Genomic DNA, 23468 nt, shown 5'->3' with positions numbered 1-23468 from the left:
CCTCTGAAGATGCTGGCCACAGAGACTGGCGAAACGTTAGGAAGAACAACCTTCAGAACACGGCCAAAGAGCCCGAAAAACCCACAACAACCATTAGATCCCGGCTGTGAAAGCCTTCGTGAATAAATAAATGAATAAATAGTTGTGTTAGGTATATGTTATTCTCAACATCAGAAACAGTTTGCCTCTTTATATCAGTTTCTAGAGAGTACGAGATAGAAGGTGTATCTGCACCCATATCCTCCTGCTGGGTATCCAAAGTATAAACCTGTATAAACCAGTATACTTTGCTAGGCTCAGTTTTTTCTGGGAAAGGCTCAATTCTTGTCAGCACCCCCTTGTAGACCTTCTCACATTGAGAGTAAAAATCTGAAAACAGCTTGTAACAGCCTGTAAGCTCATCAGCATTCTTGAACATGGTAGTTCCGAAAGCATGTTCCGCCAAACATACTTCTGTTTTCTCAATGTGTCAAGTGTGGTGTATGTACACACACCCCCAGCACCCATCCTTACTACAGTTCTACACTTCAACTAGTGAAGACCTGAAGAGGGTTCCCCACCTTTACAGGATTATCTTCAAATATATTGGCTTTTAAATATTACAGTGTAGAGTGTGGATTGATGGCAGAAGCTGAGAATTTTACAAAAATACAGCTTCAGGGAACTGTGACTAAACTCACTCTTATTTTTCATTGGTTCTAGTAGGGTTGTGATGGAAACCTCTGAAACCCTGATATATTTCACTAAAAGTATTTTCTCTGCAGTAAGTTGTCTGAATTTTTATGAAGCCATTCAAATAAGCATATAAAATTACTCAGCCAAACATTTAAGGTTGAAGCTACCCTTAATCTCTACTTTAGGCATGTAGTAGAAAGTACCCTTTCCTCCAAATGGCCAGAAGGGGCAAGTAACAGGGTGAAGGACAAGCTGTTACTTTGGCTACCCATTCTGATCCCCCCATGACTGAACTACTAAGTGAACTACTACTTGGTAGTAGTAGTTCTGGAAACCCCACAACAACCATGAGCTATTACTGCCTCAGCAATGAGAAAGGTTACTCCTGCGCCAGCCAACCACATTCTTTCCAAAGTAATGTTATCCTCTATCAGCATCCTCTGCTTTCTAGGCAGGGAAGGCCGGCCAGTTCACTGTATAAGGCACGAACACGACTCCATAAATATCAGTGTGCATCCAGAAGCTCAAAGACCGTTTGTTGTTGTTTTATATACATTAATAAGTTGTTTTCCTCTACTCACTTTTAAATACCCCAAAAGTTATTTTCCTTGACAAAACTTTGTCCTCAGCACAGTTCTCTCCTGAAAGCAAAAGTCAATGCACCAATGTTACAAACTAACATTTCAAGAGTCCAACTATTGTGTGCCAAGTGGCAGGCGTTTTACATAAATGGTTGTTGTGGGTTTTCCGGGCTGTTTGGCCATGTTCTTAAGGTTTTTCTTCCTTACGTTTCGCCAGTCCCTGTGGCCGGCATCTTCAGAGCCTTAGAGAATAAAGGTAAAGGTTCCCCTTGACATTTTTAGTCCAGTCATGTCCTTCTAGGGGGCAGCGTTCATTTTGTAAGCCATAGAGCCAGCGCCTGTCTGAAGACAGTTTCCATTGTCACGTGGCCAACACAGCTATACACTGAACGCTGTTACCTCCCCACCAAGGTGGTACCTATTTATCTACTCGTATTTGCATGCTTTCGAACTGCTAGGTTGGCAAAGAGGTGGAACAAAGCAACGGGAGCCGTCAGGTGGATTCGATCTTACGACTGCTGGTCTTATGACCCTGCAGCACTGGCTTCATGGTTTAGCCGGCAGCGCCATCACGTCCCATAAAAATCAGTTGCATTGGCCGGGAATCGAACCCGGGCCTCCCGCGTGGCAGGCGAGAATTCTACCACTGAACCACCAATGCAAGCTATGGAGAACACATAAACATAAATCAGTAGTTTGAAAGGTCTTTAGGGAGGGTAACGATGTTCTTGCCATTACGAAAGATCCTTGTCTGTCTGCCTCTGTTGCTCTTCAACCGGCCCCCCCACGACAATGTCCACCGTGTCTATAAACTTGGAGCCGAAATATAGCACTTCATACGCCTGATGCTTATAACCCACGAAAGCCGCTCATCTTTAAAAAAAAAAATGTCACACTGACGGCCCTTGTTTTGGGTTCGTATCCTGCCTCCGTCACCGCCTTTGAGAATCTACGGCGCTCCGACCCATCCATCCCTCCCTCCCTCCCTCCGAGCGGGGCCTTCTGGAACTCAACGCCGGGCGCTCCTGTTGCCGGTAGGAAGACGCCCTTCGGAACGGAAGGCCCGGCGGCGTCACGTGACACGGAGCGCGCGCCGAGCGGGGCTTTGGAAGCGGAAGTCGCGATGTTTGGAGCGCCCGAACCTCAAGGCCCGTCTCGGCGGTGCTAAGGGCGGAGGAGGAGGAGGAGGAGGAGGAGGAGGGGGGGGGGAAAAACCAGGCGGCCGAGTGGTTGGGGACCCGGCTTGCTTCGGCGAGGGACGGGTTATGGCGGCGGCATCACCCCTCGGGGGCGAGTGGGTGCCGTTGTGCGCGCTGCTGGCTCTGGCGACGCTCGCCGGGCAGGTGGCTGGAGAAAAGGTGAGCCCCGTCCCTCTTCCTTCCTTCTTCTTCTTCTTCTTCTTCTTCTCTCTTCGTGCCTCTTCCCCCCCTCCTCCCCTGTTTTGTTTTCTGCTCCTTCCCCCCCTGGGAACAACAAGTCGGGTTTACGGGTAAAGCAGGCCCCACCGAGGCAGTCAGAAAGCCTCACCAGAATCCTGATACTGTGAGATACTCGTTAGAAACAACATGAAGAAGTTGCCTCATTAGGGCACTCTCCGGCAGCTGCCAGTTTTATTGCCGCCGTCGTCTTCCCCCTGTTCTCGCATCGTGTGAATGCGTCCCTTGAGTAGACTAAAGCAAGAACCTGCTTCCTTAAACAAAATCGTAGCGAGTGGGGAAGAGGCAAGGGGACTGGGCAGCAGCAGGACGAGTAAATTTTGGGCGTATTTTTTCACTTCAGTTGTGACCCTCTTTTCCCTTCTCCCACAGAAGTATTTGTCACTTCCTTCTCTTTGGTGAAGGGAGGTGCAGCAGCTAGCATCTTTTGATTAACCCACATAATTATCATCAAATCAAGGAGTGCATTTCATTTCAGTTAGCATTATTTAATGATTGATTATTCTTACATATATTTATAGCTGAAGTAGCAGAAGTTTTGTATATTTCTGCCTAGCAGAACAATTTCTTTTCTTTTCTTTCTTTCTTTTTTTTTTTGTAAACAGGTATTTGATCTGTTAATGCTAAAGTGTGTAAATCCTGGAAACTTCCTTTCCTTTATTTCTAAAAATATGTTCAAATTACTTTATATCTAAACATAAAGACCAGCACAATTGGGTGTGATGTTGCCTTCCTAGAATGTGACACAGAGATGGATAGGTTAAAAATATCTGGCAGGTTCTTTTAGCAGTTCGAAGTGGAAACACTGCCTTCGAAAATTGTTGTTGTTTAATTGTTAAGTCGTGTCCGACTCTTTGTGATCCCATGGACCAGAGCACACCAGGCCCTCCTGTCTTCCACTGCCTCACCATCAACATCAAAAAAACTAAGATCATGGCCACAGGTCCCATCATATCCTGGCAAATAGAAGGGGAAGATATGGAGGCACTGACAGATTTTACTTTCTTGGGCTCCATGATCACTGCAAATGGTGACAGCAGCCACAAAATTAAAATACACCTTCTTGGGAGGAAAGCAAGGACAAACCTAGACAGCATCTTAAAAAGCAGAGACATCACCTTGCCGACAAAGGTCCGCATAGTCAAAGCTATGGTTTTTCCAGTAGCGATGTATGGAAGTGAGAGCTGGACCATGAAGAAGGCTGACCACTGAAGAACTTATGCTTTTGAATTATGGTGCTGGAGGAGATTCTTGAGAGTCCCCTGGACTGCAAAGAGAACAAACCTATCCATTTTGCAGGAAATCAACCCTGAGTGTTCACTGGAAGGACAGATTCTGAAGGTGAGGCTCCAATACTTTGGCCATCTCATGAGAAGAGAAGACTCCCTGGAAAAGACCCTGATGTTGGGAAAGTGTGAGGAGAAGGGGACGTCAGAGGACGAGATGGTTGGACTGTGTCATCAAAGCTACCAACTCGGAGAGGCAGTGGAAGGCAGGAGGGTCCATGGGGTCACAAAGAGTTGGACACGACTTAATGACTAAAAAACAACAAAATATAATCTGAAAACCCAAAGAATCCTGTGATAATTAATGTACTTTTATCATTATGTAATCTTTTCCCTGTTTTCTCTGCTGCTTATCTTTTTTGTTGATGAACCCATTAATTCTCATTAAACATTTGTTTTTCAGAATTCTGAGGATGTCCGATGTAAATGCATCTGTCCTCCATATAAAGAACATGCTGGTGACATTTTCAGTAAAAATGTTTCACAGAAAGACTGGTGAGTTGATGGTGCTTCATCTTCATTTCTGTTCTCATGAAGCATCATGTTCAGAATTCCCTCTAAACTGCATGGGCACGCAACCTCAGTGCTATGCACCTTCAGCCACTGCTGCTGCCCATTTGGTTCCAGTTGTGGGCAGAACTTTGCATGCTAGACTAGAGCTGAGGAACTGAATGTAAAATTCAGATTTAATTACATTCAATTTTCCACTTGTGCTGAGTGGAAACCCTGCTCTGTGCACATGTGGTTCTGGCTACGACCAGAACCAAATGCGTGGCAACACTGACTGCAGGTGCATGGCGCTGATGTAGCACTTTGCTACTGTGCACCATGCAGCTTAGAGGGATTGTTGATCCTGTTGGTACTTGTTTAACTGTTCTTTTAAAAGTATTGTGGAAGGGAAATTTAAGTATAGAGATCAATGCCTGTTAAGTGCAGTACACAGACAAAGTAGGGGCAAAAGTTAAGAAGGTACTCTTCCAAGTTAATTTTGTAAACATTGCTGCTAAAGTTAAGTTTCTGTTTGAAGATTGGGATGGAATGCAGAAGGATTTACAAAAGAAAAACCTTCATTTTAAACAATTTGCATTTAAACAAATTTAATCTACTTACTGCAATTGACAGAATTCCTTTTGTGATACTTTAAGTTTGACCTCAAGATTATTCTGTTATAAATGTATGAGATAGTTTTATTGTAGAGAAATCTTAGATCAGTGTTTTTTGTGGTGCCCTTCAAAGTTTCGGGCAAGCCTCCATGGGTACAAGTAGCTGATGTTTTTGAATTAGTTACAGGGTGCCAAACCAATCATAATTTCTGGTGCAATATTTCCATAGTTCAAGTGTGCAATTGGCTGTCAAAGGGCAAAATTGCCCTTTGGAGATGTTGTCATAGAGATAATATGACTGCTCTTGAAATAATCCAGATTAAGTATTGTGTTATTTACAAGCATTCTGTCACTGGCTCAACCAGAAGTGATAAGGTGTGAAAGGTAGTATTTTGGATGGTTTTATAAGGCTCGTATAGTTACTTTCTTTGTGGTGTTTGTTAAATTTCCTGTTCTCTGAATGATACTGAAGTTTTTACTAACTTAGTAGAAAGGTAAATGGAATAACTGTGATGAAACAAAGTTGCCCAAGATGGTCTGTAGGACGGGCCATGTATTCCAAGACTGTCTTTTAATGTACATACATGTTGTATTTCATGGAGATAATGCATATCTCCATGTCCTAGTGTATTCGTTAAAACCCTTTTATGAGAATACAAGAAATACTGTTTTGCTCCTTCTGTGTACATTCTGTGCTTGAAACCAGACATTTTACAGTCTTAAAAAGCATTCAGGTAAACAGTAAAGGGAGGAAGCATAATTGTTTTATAAAAAGTATATATGGTATTCAGTATGGTAAAAGAGCTCTTGACAACATTAATTAGAAGAGGAACCAGATGCAAGTTGAAGCAGTTCATCTCTACAGTACTGTAACTGTTTTCCTGTTGAAAATGCTCATCTTTTGACACTTCCTTTAGTTTAACAGTTGCTATTGACATTAGAAAGAGGTGGAAAATCCCCACCAGTACTGAATCTACAGATACTTTAATAAAAGTGGTATCCCCTTTCTTAAACTCTAAGTGATACATTGTTGATCGCAGTACTCCTTGTTACCTTTCAGTATGGCTAGAGGAAATGAGTAGTAGTGGTATGAGGGACTGGGTGGGTCCTTTCTTGGATGAAAATGCCCATCTGCTACCTGGAGTCTTTGCTCTAAACATCTCACAGTTGCTCCTGCTTATGCTACCACTTCCAGACACTACTGTTGCTGCCTGTCCATTTACGAGAGGCATTGCCGGTGAAGTTAGTGGGATAAATTGGCCGCTGGGAACAGGGCCATGTTACTTAGATAATCTCTTATTTAATAATCTCTTATCTGGAATATTCCACTAATGGTATTTGTGGGGTTTTTTTGCCTTATTGTTGGCAAGACATAAATTCTTTAGTGACTTTCTTGTAGTATGGCAAATTACATATTGAAATAAATCATTAATCCATTTGAGTAAAATGCCCACTATTCCTACTTTTCAAAAATATGAGTACTGTAATAGATTGGTTTGCTCTTGGTACATTCAGCATGAGTTCTTGTTGGTAGACATTTCTCTGCAATGATGGAAATTTCCCTAAACGTATTCTAAGCACCTTTTTCTCTCTGCTTAGTGATTGCCTTCATGTTGTGAATCCCATGCCAGTTCCTGGGCCAGATGTGGAAGCCTATTGCTTACGCTGTGAATGCAAATATGAGGAAAGAAGCTCTGAAACAATTAAAGTAAAAATAAACTTTGATTTCTTCTTTCAATTAATGCTTGGTTCCCTTTCCCAAAGCATGTTAGAACACTATATAGGAACTATGGGTAGAATAGAACCTAGTATATCAATTGTGTAAAAACCCATCCAAGTAGAAATTATAGTAAGAGTGTAATTACCAGACATTAGCATTGGGTGCTCTAAACCATGAAGTAGAAACTATAACAGAATCATGCTATTATGTCACCCCATAATGCATGTACCCTAAATCCTAGTTCAAGACTTATCTTCTTTATTCGTCAGTTGCATTTCTTTTCTGAATGAGAAGCCCTTAATTATTTCTTTTCTTAAGAAAATTTTTGTTTGTGTCAAATTTATCTTAGTAATGGCTAGATTTAAATTTGTTGTCTTTATAATAAACTTCTAATCAAAATAAATGTTTTCCTTATTTGGAAAACAAGGGGTACCACCATCACATTTAAGTATCTTTAAATCTTTTTTTAAATAACCTCTCAAAGTGGAATGATAGAACAGTTTATCATACATCTTCATGCCTGTCTGCATGCCCTTCTTGATTTTTCAGGCAGGAATATGACAGTGTTTCTGCTTACATTAAACTTTTTTTCTTTTTGTTTCTTGTGCTTATGAGAGAAGCATGCAGTACTATGCAGTGCTGTGGTGTCAAAACCCTATATTATTTACATAATGATCTTATACAACAACTAAATATTAAGGATGTCATGCTTAAAAGATCACACATACATTGTGTAGACAAAAATGGAGCTTCCTGTTTTCTTCTGAGAACTCTGTACTATCCTTCCATATTCTTTATATGCAGGTCACTAATGTTTTTGGGACGTGGTGGCGCTGTGGGCTAAACCGCAGAAGCCTGTGCTGCAGGGTCAGAAGACCAAGCAGTCGTAAGATCGAATCCACGCGACGGAGTGAGCGGCCGTTGCTTGTCCCAGCTCCCGCCAACCTAGCGGTTCGAAAGCATGCAAATGCGAGTAGATAAATAGGGACCACCTCGGTGGGAAGGTAAACAGCGTTCCGTGTCTAAATCACACTGGCCATGTGACCACGGAAAGATTGTCTTCGGACAAACGCTGGCTCCATGGCTTGGAGAGTGGGATGAGCGCCGCCCCCTATAGTCGGACACGACTGGACAAAAATTGTCAAGGGGAACCTTTACCTTTACCTTAATGTTTTTGGAAGCATGCATTGAATGCATGAACAATGCTTAATTGGAATGTCCAGCTTAACTAATAATTTTTGTTAGACTACCACTGATCTTGGTTGGTGATAAGCACTCTCCATTAATGTGTGCCATTTAGAACAAGTTCAGGTTGGGATATGCAATTTGTTCTTCAAATGTTGTGGCAGTCATTACACTAAAACACTCCAGCCTTGGATTCTCTTTTGTTCCACTCTGTTCCATCTTAAGGATAATTTAATGAGACTTAGTCTTTCTGAAAGTGCACCACTATAAATAGTAATTAAATTGAGTCATCCATACTATACATGAATTCCACATTAGCTTAGGGTGGGCAGAAAATGCTATCTGTACAAACAGATATAATTTTTAGTGCAAAAGAAGTGCAAGTTTGCAAATGTGTGCATGTTGTACAGTTATACTCACCAATGATTTGGGATTGGGTTACACTGCCTTATGGATATATCCAATAACAAATGACTGTGCAGTATATGAAATAGCCTTTGTGTAGCCAAGATAACTTTGCCTCAAAACCCAGAAATAGATTGTGATTATTCAGTTTTGTCTAACTGATGGGCTGCAATTGCAGTCAATGTTTTTTTTAAAGCCAGTATTTTGATGCAAAGATTCTGTTTCTGCAAGACGTCTCCTGGATTCAGGCTATTGCTTTTTATCACTAGCTGGTATCAGATGTTTTTGAGGACATTAGTATCTCAGAAGCATAATGTGTTCCATAGGAAGCCATAAATGAAAAAAAAAAACTCAAAATTGTGCTGTTTGAAAGACTTGAGTTTCCATCCTCTGACATTCCTACCTAATAAACATGACTTTCTTTCCTTTTTTGTTCTCTTCAGTTTTTCATGCTAAACAATGGTGGGGAACAGTTTTGCTTCTACTATTTGGCTTTATAATTGATTTGAACATATTGTTGAGGATGGAATGCTTGTATTTGACATTGTAGTAAACCTATTGCTAGTTTATCATTATTTATTTATTATTAATTGCATTTATGAACTGCTCTTCAGCCACAAAAGCTCTCTGTATAGTTTAAAGTATAAGTCATAAGACACTTCCTGCCCTCAGGCTTACAATCTAAAATGTAAGATCCAATAAGGAATGCGGAGGAGGGAGAAGTAAGTTCAGTCTTTAGTTGTTGGAGGGAAGGGTATCGTGGAAATGCACTGGCTGCTTTTCTTCTCCTTCAGTGGCAGTCAGACTCTAGAGAGGGAGCTCAAGAAGAGGGGTGCCTAGTACTACAAAATGAATGTGTTCTCAAGGAGTGTAAACTGAAATAATGTCTTTTACTTTCTAGATTACCATAATCATATATTTATCAATCTTGGGTCTGCTCTTGCTGTACATGGTATATCTCACCTTGGTAGAACCTATTCTAAAGAGACGGCTCTTTGGACATTCACAACTAATACAAAGCGATGAAGACATTGGGGTAAGGATTTCTTTTTACTAGTAATCAAATTTCATGTGTGGAACGTCTTCAGTTCCCAAAATGCTGGTTGAATTTTATCTGCCCATTGTGGCCAATGTCACCCTGTTTGTTTTCAGGTGCCTCCACCACTCATGAGGCCCTTATAATAGTTTTTGATATATTGTTTGTGCAGTACAGGGTTCAAAACGGCTTTTTCAATTTTTAAAAAACTTTTTTTTAGTTAATCCTGTCTTTCATTTAACAAAAACCTTTTGTAGCAACCTTTGTAATACATAAGCACTACATTAATTTAAAATAAAAAGTTAATTAGTGCTTTTAATATCACTGCTTGTTAGTGCAGTTCTTGGGTGCATGGCAAAATCTGAAAAGTGGGCCTTGTCTGTCTGAAATTGCGTACCCTGGTTTTAATAGTTTTATCTCACTTTCCAAAACCTAGAATAGACAAAAAACATTTTGGTTAGATCAGGAGAAAAAAGACTTCAAGAATCTTTGTGGCCTTTCTAGAATGTGATTCGCTGAATGACTGCACAGAGACATAACGAACTATGAATAGGCTCTTGAAGGAGTGAGCCTTGACAATTTCTTTAACATTTTTGTAAGGACTTCATTGTAACTTGGAACTGTGTCACAGTTTTATGGTGTCATTATAAATGGACTTTGGAAGCAACTCTGTACTTAGTACAGATTTCAGGGTAGCATAAATAAAAGGAAATGCCATGCATTTCAAATAGATTGTACCCACTGTTCTCTCTGGGATAAAAACAAAAGTATAATAGCACCTTTAAACAACTTTATTTCATTGTGAATGTTTGTGGATATGATCCTCAGACCCATGTTTCAGAAAGTGGATTGCACCTGTGAGAAGTCATACTGGAATCAATTTGCAAAGGCACCACTGTACATTTCCTTTTGTTTTTGTTGTTGTTGAAGCAAGCTAACATAATTACCTTTCTGAAAGCTGTTTTTGCAGATAATTGTGTCTTGACTTTTTAAAAACACAATTTCAGATTCCCAGTTTGGTATATTTAAAGAACTTGAATTATTTCAGTTAAAATTAGTTTTGATAGGTTAATATGATAAAACAATTCATAATGTGGACATTTGACTCATAGTATATATTACACACATGATCTTTCCTTAATCCAATATTTTAAGATATAATTTGTTGTCCAAAACATCTTTAAATCTCAAAAACAAGCTTGGTATATAATATCTGTATTTACAGGTCACATTCATTCATTGGTATGCTCAATAGTATGACTTGGGGACTTACATAAAAAAAAGAGTAGTCATTCAACTCTGCCACCTGAACAGCTGTGTTTTCACTTTTATGATTTTGAATGTAAACATACATTTTGGTGTTGTTTGATATCTTGAAGTGAGTATTCCTAACACCCTTGTGATCGGTGTTGATGATGACATAAAGACATAAACATAGTCACAGTGTGTTAGTGATTTAAATTTCAGTATAATTTATTATTGGTTGCATAGATGGAAAATAATCATTTTAAAATTGGAACTTCCCAGTATGGCTACAGGATTCCCATAAATACTAGTTTAATATTTTGCTTTGATAATTATTATTAGATACTTATATGAAAAGACAAGAACATTTGTGCCTGCAGGCTCACAATCCAATAGACAAAATACAAAAGGGAAGAAAAAAGCAAGCATAGGAACAAGGAATGGGTTGAGTTTGGAGCTTATTCTAAAGAGTGTTGTATCTGGCTGGAAGGATTGAAGCAAGCTCCTACCTGTTCTCTCATTGGCTAGTTTTTGGGGTTTGATTGGTCTTCCTGTTACCATGATGTTCTTCCTGGGATATAAGGAGTAGAGCCTCCCAATTGTTCTTTGTCCTCTGGCCAATATATAATGTCACTGTGTTGCCATTAAGATCTGTCCTCACTTTTCTTCAAAGTGACTGTTTACATGAGTAGATGACATTCTTTTACTTGGCCTATTGTCCTTGCCTCAGAAGACAATTTATATTAATATTTTATTCATTTATATAATTTTATCCTGCCCTTCTCTCCTAGTGGCATTGAAAAAAAATAAAATTTATAAAAAACCTACAAATCAAAATTTGAACCTGTAATATACAAATATTTTAAAACATTATTTTAAAACTAAAAATTAAATTTAAGAGACGTCATCATTTCAGTTGCCTGCTGACTCCCCAGAATCTTCTCTTAAGCTGTACATTTTCAGTTGTTGTCAAAAAGAAAGGAGGGAAGGGGATAACTGTGCCGGGGGGGGGGACGACGACCCTCTTGAGTCCTCACCAGTCATGCTTCTGAAAATGGTGAAATGGAGAGAAGGCACTCCTCTGCATACAAGGAGATAGTGTGTTTTAGATAGCCTGAACATGACCCATAAATAGCTTTAAACGTCAGGACCAACACTTTGTATATGGCTCAGAAACAAACTGGCAGCCAGTGAGAACCAACTCTGTTAGCAGCCTTGCTTCAGCATTTTGCACCAGCTGAACTTTCTGAACTGTCTTCAAAGGCATCCCCATGCAGAGTGCATTGCAGTCGTCTAAATGGAAAGTAACCAAGACGTGTATCACCATAGCCAAGTTGAGCCTCTCAAGGAGTGGGTGGTCTTAACTCTAGAATTTTTAAGGATGTAAAATTGAAGGTTTGCTTGACTGTTTGGTTATTCATGAGGAAGATGGAGTCAGAATTTTTTTGCCTGGTTCCTTCCTCTTTGATGTTACCTTGTTATGCTGCATTTTGTTCTGTTCTAGACGTGCCTTGATTTGCAGAAGCAGCGGGGATGGTTTGAGAAACTGAATCAGAAATGCATTAATTATAGAACTACATTGCCTGCATGCACTCTGTATAGTTCTTTAAATCCAGTAGTTACGAGAGAAACAGTACAGTATTTTATTTTGTCTTTTGAGACAAAACTGCAAAGACCTTTAAGACAGTCAGTATCCCAAAATATCTGTGTATGTCTAAGAGACACAAGTTTGTACACCTTTCTACAACTCATCAAAAGAAGCCCTGATGTTTTCCCTGTTCATCCTCTTAGTGAGCCCTGTCGTTACCCCTTTCTTTCTGCCATATTACAGGACAATAGACAAAAAACTCTTACCAGTTGTTCCAACTTTCTCCCCTAAATTCTGGTACCTGCTTGAGAAGGTGTAACTTGCAGTCACTTCTGTGAGAATTATAAATACTTTCTGTAGAAAGATGATGCATAAGTTATCAACTAGAATACTTTAGTAGTGATATTCTAGGTTCTTGCTGCATCATGATGAACAATACATGATATATTGATAAAAACATCTTCAATTTCAGGATCACCAGCCTTTTGCAAACGCTCATGATGTGTTGGCTCGTTCCCGAAGCCGTGCCAATATGCTGAACAAAGTGGAGTATGCCCAGCAACGTTGGAAACTTCAAGTCCAAGAACAGCGCAGATCTGTATTTGACCGTCATGTTGTGCTCAGTTAATAAGTGCAGTTAACTGTCTTTAAATGGTGTTCAAAGAAAATTAATGGACTAAAGTAAAGCACTGATTTCTGTCTTCCCAGAATGTCACTTCATCAGAAGACTTATTTTGCTTATTAGTAGCAAAGGAAGTGCAAGTGGAAGGAAGATATTAATATCTTTTATCAAGCCAAAATATCTGTATACTATTAAATTACTTTTATTAATAAAACACAAGCAATTATCTGTGTGATGAATTTGCTATTGAGAGATAATTGACTATAGCTCTTAAATCCAATTTTCACTAGTATCTGTCTGGAGGAATGAGAAGATTCAAATTACTGGCATAATGATCTTTTGTAAATATATCCAATTTTCTTACCGTCTGTTATGATTCAGAAATTTGCATTGTACAGTATAGCTGTCACATTTAAAACTGGTTGCTTGTACACATTTTGTTGCTTGTACTGTCAATTTATTAGCTGACCTTTGTGAATGGTGAATGGACAGACAGTGGTGAGCTAAAGGTATGGGGAAGAGACTTAGTGCTGTGCACAACAGGAGACCTGCTTGTTAAAAGCTTTGTGTGATATCTAAAAACAATTATTCATGCAGATTTCACTAGATGGTGGATAATATTTTTTAAAAATAGCTTGCTAATGGAATGCAAATAAATTCTTCAGAATCTCATCTTGTCCTGGGATTTAGCTGTGTGTATAACCTGACCTTTGTAATGTCAAAGATGAAAGTTTTAATATCAGAATCCTATGAGGGGTCTGTTCAAGTTCTTAGAGCAATCAGGCTTTAATACATTTGGTAATGTATTAGGAAATTAATAGAGACAAAGTAGAGAACTGCTGTGTGAGAAGTTTCAGTGGTATATGCAGGTAGCCAAGTTTTTTAACAGCACAGCATTGAATGGTTAGTTGAAATGAACTCAGGTAAATGATTCTGTTGTAAGGATATTAATATTTTTCCAGAAAAAGTATGCCATTCAGTATGAAAACAGAAGGATTTCTACAATCTTGTCTCGGTTGAAATGCCTTCTACTGTGTTTTGTTTATTTATTAAATTTATACCCCGGCCATCTAGATACATGTCTACTCTGGGCAGCTAACAATAAAATTTTAATGATGGTCACAGTGTAGGTCCCCACCTTCTGTTGATTTTAATTAATAGATAGGTTTGTGTGCAAGAATATACTATTTTACAGCTTTGCGTGGTCTAATAATTACTTACTTGCTGTCAAGTCAATTCTGAGTTACAGCAATCCTATTCAAGATTTTCTATGTCTAGAGTACTCAGATGTGGTGCCTCATTCCCTTCTTCTGGGGACACACTGGGGCTGTGCTTCTTGCCCAAGTCTACACAGGCCTGCTCTTCTCCTGGAAGGCACAGTGGGGAATCGGACTGTCAAGCTCTGGTTCTGTAGCTGGATGTCTAGCTTGCTAAGTTATCCAGCCTGACTGAATGCAGTCATTGAGAGGCAGTAACATTTGAATTTCTCCCAGAAAGATGAGTTGGGCTCTTCCAAGTTGGAAAGGAGACCTTAGAGCAATGAAGTGGCAAGGGTCCTGGTGATTGCCCTTTTTATAGTGTGATATTTTCTCCCAAGTGGCTTGACCAAGAGGATTTTCCCATTCTTTTGTGGGTGTCCAGTAGTGATGTGCACTGTCTTTGGAGAAAATTTTAATAACAGACAAAATCAGGGGTATTTGTGCCTTTTTGGCAAATGAAATTGTAGAATGAGACACTCCCAGTTGCTCCTGAGGTGTTCTGGCTACTCAAACAGATGCAGATATACAGAGAAAAAAATACAAGAAATACTATGGCTTTTGGGCTGGCTGATGTGCATTTTTTGTTGTTGTTGCATACATGACAGAATTGTGGGTCAGCCTAGAGTCCCTCTCATCCCAAAATCCATGGTGTTCCCCCTCTGCCTTTAGGAGTTTGGCTTTTTGAAAAACCACAGCAGTTCAGGCATCTGATCACCTTAACTGATGCAGAAAAGAAGACAGGCTACACTTGTGTGTGCCAACACCTTCCCCCTAGACTCTTGCCTTGTGAATAAGGACTCTCCTTTGCCGCTTGTGAGGGAGGATAAGCCACACATGCACATAGACATACCTTCCCTTCAACTCTTGCTGCAGGATGAAGGACAAGCCATGTGCATGCACACACACATACCTTTTGAGGGAGTATAAGTCATGGATATACACGCTGTGTGCATGTATACCTTTCTCTTTTTTTCCACAGCCTTTATCTCTGTGCAGAGAGTAGAAAGCCAGCACACCATCAGTGAAGTGCAAGCAAAATGCAGTTGGCAAGACATTTTCTTGTTTTTGAACAATTAAGGGCAAAGCCTCTTTTGTTTTTTTAGCAGCTTGTGGTAAAGTTAGTAAGCTCAGGCAGTTCCCTTTTAACAATGCCACCTGCTGGGCTTTTGCAGACAAAGTATTACCCTAGTAAGGTTTTCCTCTGTGTGTGAGACCAGTTAATGCAGAGAGACTTGGTGCGACCTCACAGCGAATGAATGTGAGTGAAATCGCATTTCCCTCACTGTACAGTCAAACCCTGTGTGTGGTTCTTTGGGGGGTTAAAATACAGAGGGAAAGCATTCTAGGAGGAAGTGATTGATAGCTGAACTAACGATAAAATCCCAGAGCTGTCCTGGGCAGTCCAAAGAGAGGGATAAGAGTGAGGTCACCAGGTTCTGTATATCCTCGGGCAGCATCCAGGGCAGCCATTTTACTTTTAGGCAATGGTAAAGAAGGGTGATGCATGTAGGCTAAGGGTTGCCTTCTAGAATTCTCTGTCTCTCCCCCCTCCTTTTATTTATTTTTTTGTTTCTTACATTAACCAGCTTGCTCTTTTGCATTACAATATCAGAATTGTCTGGCTAGATGGATGTATTATTTCTTTTATGGATTATGATTAGACTGGTCACAACAGCATTAGGCACTACCTTCCTTTTTCTACTTAATCTCATTTTTTAAATCCTTGTTGGTGTACTGTAAAGAAATGGCAGTATTTTGCCATTCTTGTAGTGTGTTGGTAGAAGTAAGAACAGTACATTTCTCGATTCAAACCAGCCTTTCTGTTCATGCTAGACCATTATCATAATGAGGAACAAAATCCTTTTGGTGTATTGTCTGGGCATATTTCTATGAGCTAGGTTCCTCCTTCAGAGAGCCCATGCACAGCTATGTCCATGTCTGGATTCTCCTCCTGGCCCTGTGGCCACTTTGTCATTTAGAGTGGGCTTGCAGATTATTCCTTTGCGGCTGCAAAATGATACTTTCAAGGCAACTCTCTCACATTTGAATTTCTTGCATGACCATCTGAAATGTAAGCACACTATTTAAGGGTTCTTACAATTACTGTATTGACACTGTTGATCCTTCCACATCCCTGTTCATACCCCTTTCCAGTTAAAAAACAAATCACTTGGGAAATGTCACAAGAAATTGTTCAGCAAAGATTAAGGTTTATACCTTAAAATTTTAAGTTTTTAAAAGTTTGAAATGTTGTTATTGAATATAATGCCAGAGATTATTGATAATATATATATATATATAGTATTCTGTATATATATACAGCAGCCAAGTTACTCTGGGCAAAAAATTGAAGAATGGAGAAAACTAATGATGGAGGAGCTATTAATGAAGCTACTGGATGTTACAGAACTAGATCTGCTTTCAGAGGCAGTATGGGATCAACCAAAATACTTTGTAACGGGAAGCTGATATGTAATTGGGTCCAGAAACGGACAGGAACTTAGGGGAAGAAATAGTTGTGGCGAACCAGTGCTCACAAGAACCCTTTGATGATATTAGATGACCAGAAGATGGTGAAATCTCTGATCTATACAAGGGGGTGCTGATAAGTATTGAGCGTTTCCCAGTAAAAATTGAGCTAGGAAGCTATAAATTGCAGGGTGTATTGGACAATTTGTCTGTATTCAATGGTGCAAAAATCAACTACCTATGATTTTAACTTATCTTTCATGTTCAGGTCCATCCATTCCTTAGAAATGGCAGCACCTCCAGAAAAGTTCAGTATGGAAGAGCATAGGACCATAATCAAGTTCCTGTTTCTCCAAGGGAAAGGTGCAAAGCAGATCTATGATAAAATGTCACAAACTATGGGTGATAGTGGCCCTTCATATGCAACAGCTAAACGTTGGGTTGTCAATTTTAAAACTGGCCATTTCGGTGTTGAAAGTGAGAAACCCAGTGGAAGGCCTGTTTCTGTCTCTGTGCCTGCAAATGTGAAAGCCATCCATGACATGATCATGGAGGACCGCCGAATATCTACCAAAAGTATTGCTACATGAATATCACATGAGAGTTGGTCCCATTATCCACAACAACCTGGAAATGAGAAAGCTGGCAGCAAAGTCGATCCCCAAACTTTTGGCAACCGAAAAAAGAGGGAACATGTGGAGTCATCGGTGGCTGTTTTGTAACATTTTGCAAGAGAGGAGTCAGATTTCCTGGGCAAACTGGTAACTAGCGATGAGACATGGATCTACTGTTATGATCCTGAGACAAAGGAACAGTCTAAGGAATGGAGGCACAGTGGTTTCCCCAGGCCAAAGAAGTTCCGAGTGCCAAGGTTAGTGCAGAGGCAAATGGCAACAGTTTTTTTGGGATAAGAAGGGAGTTCTGCTGGTGGACTACCTCCAACAGGGTTCAACCATCAATGCAAAATATTACTGTGCTTTATTGATGAAGTTGAGGCAAAACATCAAGGAAAAAGGTTGAGGAAAGCTCTCCAAATGTGTCATCCTATTGCATGACAATGTCTTGTCACACACTGCAGGTGAAACAATGGCAAAACTGACCTCCTTAGGCTTTCAAGTGATGCCCCATCCACCCTATTCTCTTGACCTGGCTCCTTCTGACTATCATCTGTTCCTCAAACTCAAAAACACCTAAATGGACAATGATTTGGGAGTGTTCTGGAGGCAACTAATGCTGCAAATGAGTGGTTATACCAGCAGTCAGAAGAATTTTATTTGCAGGGACTTAAGAAGCTGCAGGACAGATATTGCAAGTGCATTGACTTCCTGGGGGAATATGTAGAATAGTGTGGCAGTTACAGCTTCTTAGCTCAATTTTTTCTGGGAAAGGCTCAATATCAGCACCCCCTCATATATGTAGTAAGGATGTTTAGCTTTGCTGTCTTTTGTTATTTGTGTTATTTTTGTCAGGTCTTATTTTGTCATTCTGTATGCTTTGTATGTATGAGTAATAATAATAATAATAATTTTAAAAACCCACCACCACCCCTAGCCAAAAACACTGCTCTGAAAATGGCCACACAAGCTGAAGAATAAATTGGTTCAGGCCACTCGTAAAAAAAGCTTGAAACAGGTTGGTCCTTTGCTATACAATAAATATTTGGATGCAGAACAGGTTGAGAGGTACTTGCACCTCCCTACTTTTCCATCACTGAGGAGAAACTTGCAGAGAAGGACTGTCCTTCCACTACTCCATTGTTTCTCTTTTTAAAGCAGTGTGGGGTGTGTAGCCATGTATTTACACACATTGTAATGTGTATCACTAAATAAAAAGTATATAAAATATTTGGCATTGTGAAATATCTGATAACTGGATGTTCAGCAAGCCTGGAGATTTCTTGAAAAGTTCTCATTTTGTGACACTGCCCTTATAAAATTGTAAAGATGACAATGAAAACAGCAGCAACGACAACAATAACAGACATTTCAATTCTAGGGGATACCAGAGTTGAAAATAAAGAATTAGAAAAACTAAACAAGTACAGAGACCTAACAATCGAAACATCTTGCCTCTGGAAGAAACACACTTCAGTGATCCAGTCATTGGGGCTTTGGGAACAATATTAAGAAATTTCACACAGTACTATAAGCAGTTGCAGGTCTCAGAAATCACACCATCAGAGCTACAAAAAAGAACAATATTAGGAACAGCATACATACTGTGTCAATATATAAGATACTTAAGTTGTTGGAGAAAACTTGTATCTGTTATATAATACCAGTCAATGTTTTTTATAATTTTGACTGTGCCTGGTGTAATCATAATCATAATCATAATAGAACTGCAGAGCTGAAAGGGACCCTATGAGTCATCAAATCCAGCCCCTGTCAAGGAGGCACAGTGTGGAATTGAATTTCATAGCCAAATACCTAAGCCACTGAGCTACCTAGGAGTTCAACTAGTAAGAGTTAATATTCACAGAATTTAAGACATTTATTGTAACTATATATGTAGACTGGTTTAAATTTGATGTAGTTTGTGTATTTAACATACTGTATATATGGAAAAAAGAAAAAAGATCTAGAAAGTTCTGCAGTTTAAAGAATGAAGACCGATCTCATAAAAATCAGCATGTTGTCACAATGCAAATCTAGGAGGAATATAAACATACCGCTGAATAGAACTTAGCCATTAAAAAACATCAGATACATTGCTCTTTTTGTTCCATGACTGTATTTTTCTTTTCTTTTGTCTTCATAGCTACAGTGTGGGTGGAAGAAGCTGAACCAGAAAAAAGGGCAGACCTTACTGTAAGCTACTTTGCATATTGTCAATTGACTATAAATTTAGATCTGGTTTTGACTCAGTCCAACAGACACAAGAACTGTGAAATTCAGGTAAGAAACAGAGATACAGACTGATAGCAAAATCTTACATAGCTGTTATTAATATTATTAAGGATCACATGTGTTTAATAAATATTTTGTGGACACTGTTCTGAACAAAGGCTAATTTGTAGGGAAAATTGTGCTGTACATACTAACATTTGAAAATATTTCATCTGAATGTGGTTCTTCGGTGCTCAGTTCCTTCTCTAAGATTTTAGATTTTCCCCGATTATTTTGGAAGTTCTTCATATGAGAGCCTGGGTATTAATAACATTCTTTTGTTTTATGTCTTTTGATTTGTCTTTGGTGAGGGGTTAGTAGATATTACTTTAAAATTAAAGTAATTTGATTATGATGAATGCAGTGTTTCATTGCCATTTCTCAAAAAAGAGAACTTTGATCGTTTGTAAGCAAACCATTTTCCGTTTAAAAAGTTACTAGTTCATTTGAAGTTTTGGTGAGTTGTAGCTATTGCTCTGAATTCCTGGAAACTTCTGTTTAACGACAGTTGCTTTTTTATTTAAAACAATGCTTTAAATAGTTTATTATTCTTTCACATTTTGACCTGTTTTTATTTTAGGCAGCCAGACTACTTAGTGAATCTACTGCCTACTTAAGTAAGAATGCTCCCTTTAAAAATGGCCTTGCTCTTTAGCCCATCTCCTTATATCCCATTACACAACTTGATAATTTTTTTTAATTGAGGAGAGATATTTGTTGAACATTAGTGGTGAAAGAACCTGGTAGGATCTGCCAAACATAAAGAACATGGAACTAGCTTACATCCTTATATGTTATAAAGACTCATTGGTTGGCCCCTGCCTCGTTTTAGAGGGGCTTTTTCCTGACTGAGTGGGTGTGATTGGGTCTTTGTGGTTATAGAGTAAAATGCACTGCTGGTCCAACTCTTTTTGCTGACTAAAACAGGAAACGATGGTGCCTTGTCCCCCATTCCAAATATAGAAGCAAGTTGGATATTGACAATTTAATAATGTTCTCTGACACACTGGAGGACTGTAGGAACCACAGCTCTTTTCTTTACCAAAGAGTTATGACCAGGGAAACTCAAAAGGAGTAGCCAGAGGATTGCTGTTCTTATCCCTCAATGTCTGCTTCCTGATTTGCTGTCCCAAAGAGTAAAAGATACATAACAGATACCATGTTCTCTGTTACGGTGCAACTTATTTTGGTTGGAAGACTTTACAAGTTTTGAATTAGGAGGAAATATTTCATCAGGCACTGCCTGAAAAAGATGTGTCTATTAAAAGACATAAGGACACTCCAGTCAAGATGAAAAACATTTTAGTCCCACTGGTACCAGTAAGAATATTAAAATTGACGCTAAATGTTTCCCCAACAATGCATCCCGGAGGTTTTGACAATCGAATCACTATCATAAGAGATGGGAAGAGTGAGGTACACATGATAGAGATATAGAGAAGACTTGGAAAAGAGGAGCAGTGGAAAAGTTTATATCTGCCCTGTAAAATGGCTGGTATTCATCTAGGAAGGCTCATCATATGATTTGAGAGTCCAGCTAAAGGACAAAAGAAGATACTAATCTTCTGGCAAACAGCTAGCATACATTTTAGATACTTTAAAACTTGCCCTTTATATATGGAACAATGAACAGTATTTAAATAAGCCAGGGCCATATTATCACAGTCTGCTACGTATTTCCGTAATATCAACCATGCACTAAAAAAAAGGCTGACAGTCAAAATGCACGAATCATTAATTGATACATACTGTATTTCTATTTTTCAGGTTTCTATGGAAGACAAGATGGCTAAGACAAGCTTCTGTAATGCCATGGACAGTCTGCCAGTCTTCAGTGACTCCCATGTTGGACAGATGTCTAAATTTTGCTCTATAGACCCTTTTGCAACATTTCATTCATGCCCAGATGCCCTGAATCAGTTTGCTGGCCTGGAAGATTTACCTCTGGTTCCATTTACAGCAGAGCCAGTGATTGCTGAACATTTCTATGACAATCCTTATAGCTTCCTGTTTCAAGCCCCCTGTGGTAGATATGAGTACTCTTGTAGCCCAGCATTCATCAGAAAAAGAAATGAAAGAGAAAGGCAGAGGGTTAAGTGTGTCAATGAAGGGTATGCCAAGCTCAGGCATCACCTTCCTGCTGAATTTCTGGAGAAACGGCTGAGCAAAGTTGAAACACTCCGTGCTGCAATTAAGTACATCAAGTATCTCCAGTCTGTGCTGTCAGAGGACGATAGCAGAGAAGCTCTCAAGTCCTCCCAATATGGCACTCAAAATGACCAGGTTCCAATGACATCATAGTTAATTCCAGGACAAACGTAAGCATATCTGGAAAATCCATAGGTATCCTATGTATAAAGATCAAATGGAGTTGCAAGATGGTTTCTGGCTGTGGAGCCAGAGATTGGGAGTTTGATTCCTCACTGTGCCTCCTGTGATAAGAGGCAGCCCGTGTAGCCTTGGGCAAGCTGCACGGTCCCAGGATGCCCCCAGAAGAAGGGAATGGTAAATCTGTGTATTCTGTACCTTGAAAACCCTGGAAAGGGTTGCCATAAGTCAGAGATGACTTGATAGCACCCAATTATTATTAATATTATATTTTACTACTTGTGACTGTCAGATGAATTTTGTTGACACAGGTAGATGTTTCACATGATAGAAATAATTTGTAATGGCTGAAGAGATTCCTAAATCTGACCAATAATATGTAGATAATATTTCCAAAAAGACAGGGAAAATGGCCTCAAGTTGAATGTTTTAAATATAGTATATTTTAATAAAGGGGTTAAAAAATTCAGTTCTTTGAGAATTGTAACTTTTTTTAACATTTAATCTTAAAATTCAGACAGTTAATAAAGTTGTTGGCTGTTGGTCTAGAATTTAAATAATAGTAAGTGGGATACACATCAAAGATACTCTTGCGTAATTGATGTGACAGTGCGGAGGTGGAAGTGCCATTCATGAAACACTTCTGCAGGTGCATTGCATAAGCAGTCACAACAGGAACTACATCAAGGATTGTGCAGCCAACTAGTGAAATCCTTGTTGGCTGGGAATAACACCCAGAAGAGTTACACCTGCGTAACTTTATGTTATGGATGACATACAGGATTCAGTCCCATTGATGGTTGGGGACTTCAGTTTCAGGGGTGCTGTAAATCCACTCTGGGTATTAACTCCACCTGACATTTGTTATCCAAGATCTTCAACCCATTTGGGGAAAGGCTAGTGGACAGCTCTAACTTTGGAAATGTCAGCCTTTATTAGCTGTATGCAGATAATTTTATTTAAGAACTAAAACTATGCCCTAGTTTGAGGCACAGTGATCTTTATATGTACTAAAATTGAAGGAAAGATACTTAACAATCTAATCCCAAATCTGCCTACCAGAAGTGAGGTCTACTAAGCTCACTTTTGACAGGTTAGTGGGTTCAGATGATTGCTGCTTCAGTGCCATCACTGATAATAAGCTATGGCCATTTGTAGGAGTGGATAGGAAGGGGGAAAGGGAGGTTCTTTGTCACCTTCTGTTATGTCCAGTGACTTGGCCAGAAATATGAACATTTCTGTGATGTAAGTAAGAAACTCAGCATGTCTCCAGGGTCCTTCAGATGTCGCTGTGAAAATAACTACTGTCTGACGGACCTTTGATGCTCTAAAAATGGCAGAATTGTAGGAAAACAGTGCTAGAAGGAAGTACAGTATTCTGCCAAAAAACAGTATTCATGGAAAAATGTATTCATACACAAAATTGTGGACTCCTGTACATTTCTTCTGCTTGGTGGGTAACAAGCTGTGTGGGCCTGAAACGTGTTGCAGCTTTTGTTAAAAAAAAGTGTATTTAAAAAAAAACAATTACTGGTGGGTGGTTGAGAGTACTCTGTCTAACAAGGAAGTCCTGGGGTGCTTTCCATGTTCCTATTTCAATCCTGAAGTGTTCAGGCAGCAGCACAGGATGTACTGATGGCTC

The 23468-nt window shown here is 39.4% G+C and overlaps 1 protein-coding gene and 1 non-coding gene across 2 annotated transcripts; one reads left to right on the top strand and one right to left on the bottom strand.

The window, feature by feature from the left end:
• Positions 1-1846: 1846 nt before the first annotated feature.
• Positions 1847-1917, bottom strand: TRNAG-GCC (transfer RNA glycine (anticodon GCC)). The gene has a single exon. It is a non-coding gene; the product is annotated as a tRNA-Gly (tRNA).
• Positions 1918-2454: 537 nt separating this feature from the next.
• On the top strand, positions 2455-14007 carry TMEM9B (TMEM9 domain family member B). The gene is made up of 5 exons (XM_020789949.3): positions 2455-2614; positions 4382-4473; positions 6681-6789; positions 9293-9427; positions 12733-14007. Exons 1-5 carry the CDS (start codon positions 2522-2524, stop codon positions 12886-12888), a joined length of 585 nt encoding a protein of 194 aa, XP_020645608.2. The 5' UTR covers positions 2455-2521; the 3' UTR covers positions 12889-14007.
• Positions 14008-23468: the final 9461 nt, after the last annotated feature.

Source organism: Pogona vitticeps, chromosome 1 (assembly GCF_051106095.1).
Source record: "Pogona vitticeps strain Pit_001003342236 chromosome 1, PviZW2.1, whole genome shotgun sequence".
NCBI classification, from domain to species: Eukaryota; Metazoa; Chordata; class Lepidosauria; order Squamata; family Agamidae; genus Pogona; species Pogona vitticeps.
Note: the sequence above shows the minus strand (reverse complement) of the source record. Positions and strands in the feature narration are given on the sequence as shown.

Bases quoted from the DNA above. Each gene is read 5' to 3' on its own strand.
- TMEM9B (XM_020789949.3), top strand. From the start codon at position 2,522: ATGGCGGCGGCATCACCCCTCGGGGGCGAGTGGGTGCCGTTGTGCGCG. The intron at 2,615-4,381 runs GTGAGCCCCGTC...TTTGTTTTTCAG, and splicing joins GGCAGGTGGCTGGAGAAAAG to AATTCTGAGGATGTCCGATG. The intron at 6,790-9,292 runs GTAAAAATAAAC...TTTACTTTCTAG, and splicing joins GAAGCTCTGAAACAATTAAA to ATTACCATAATCATATATTT.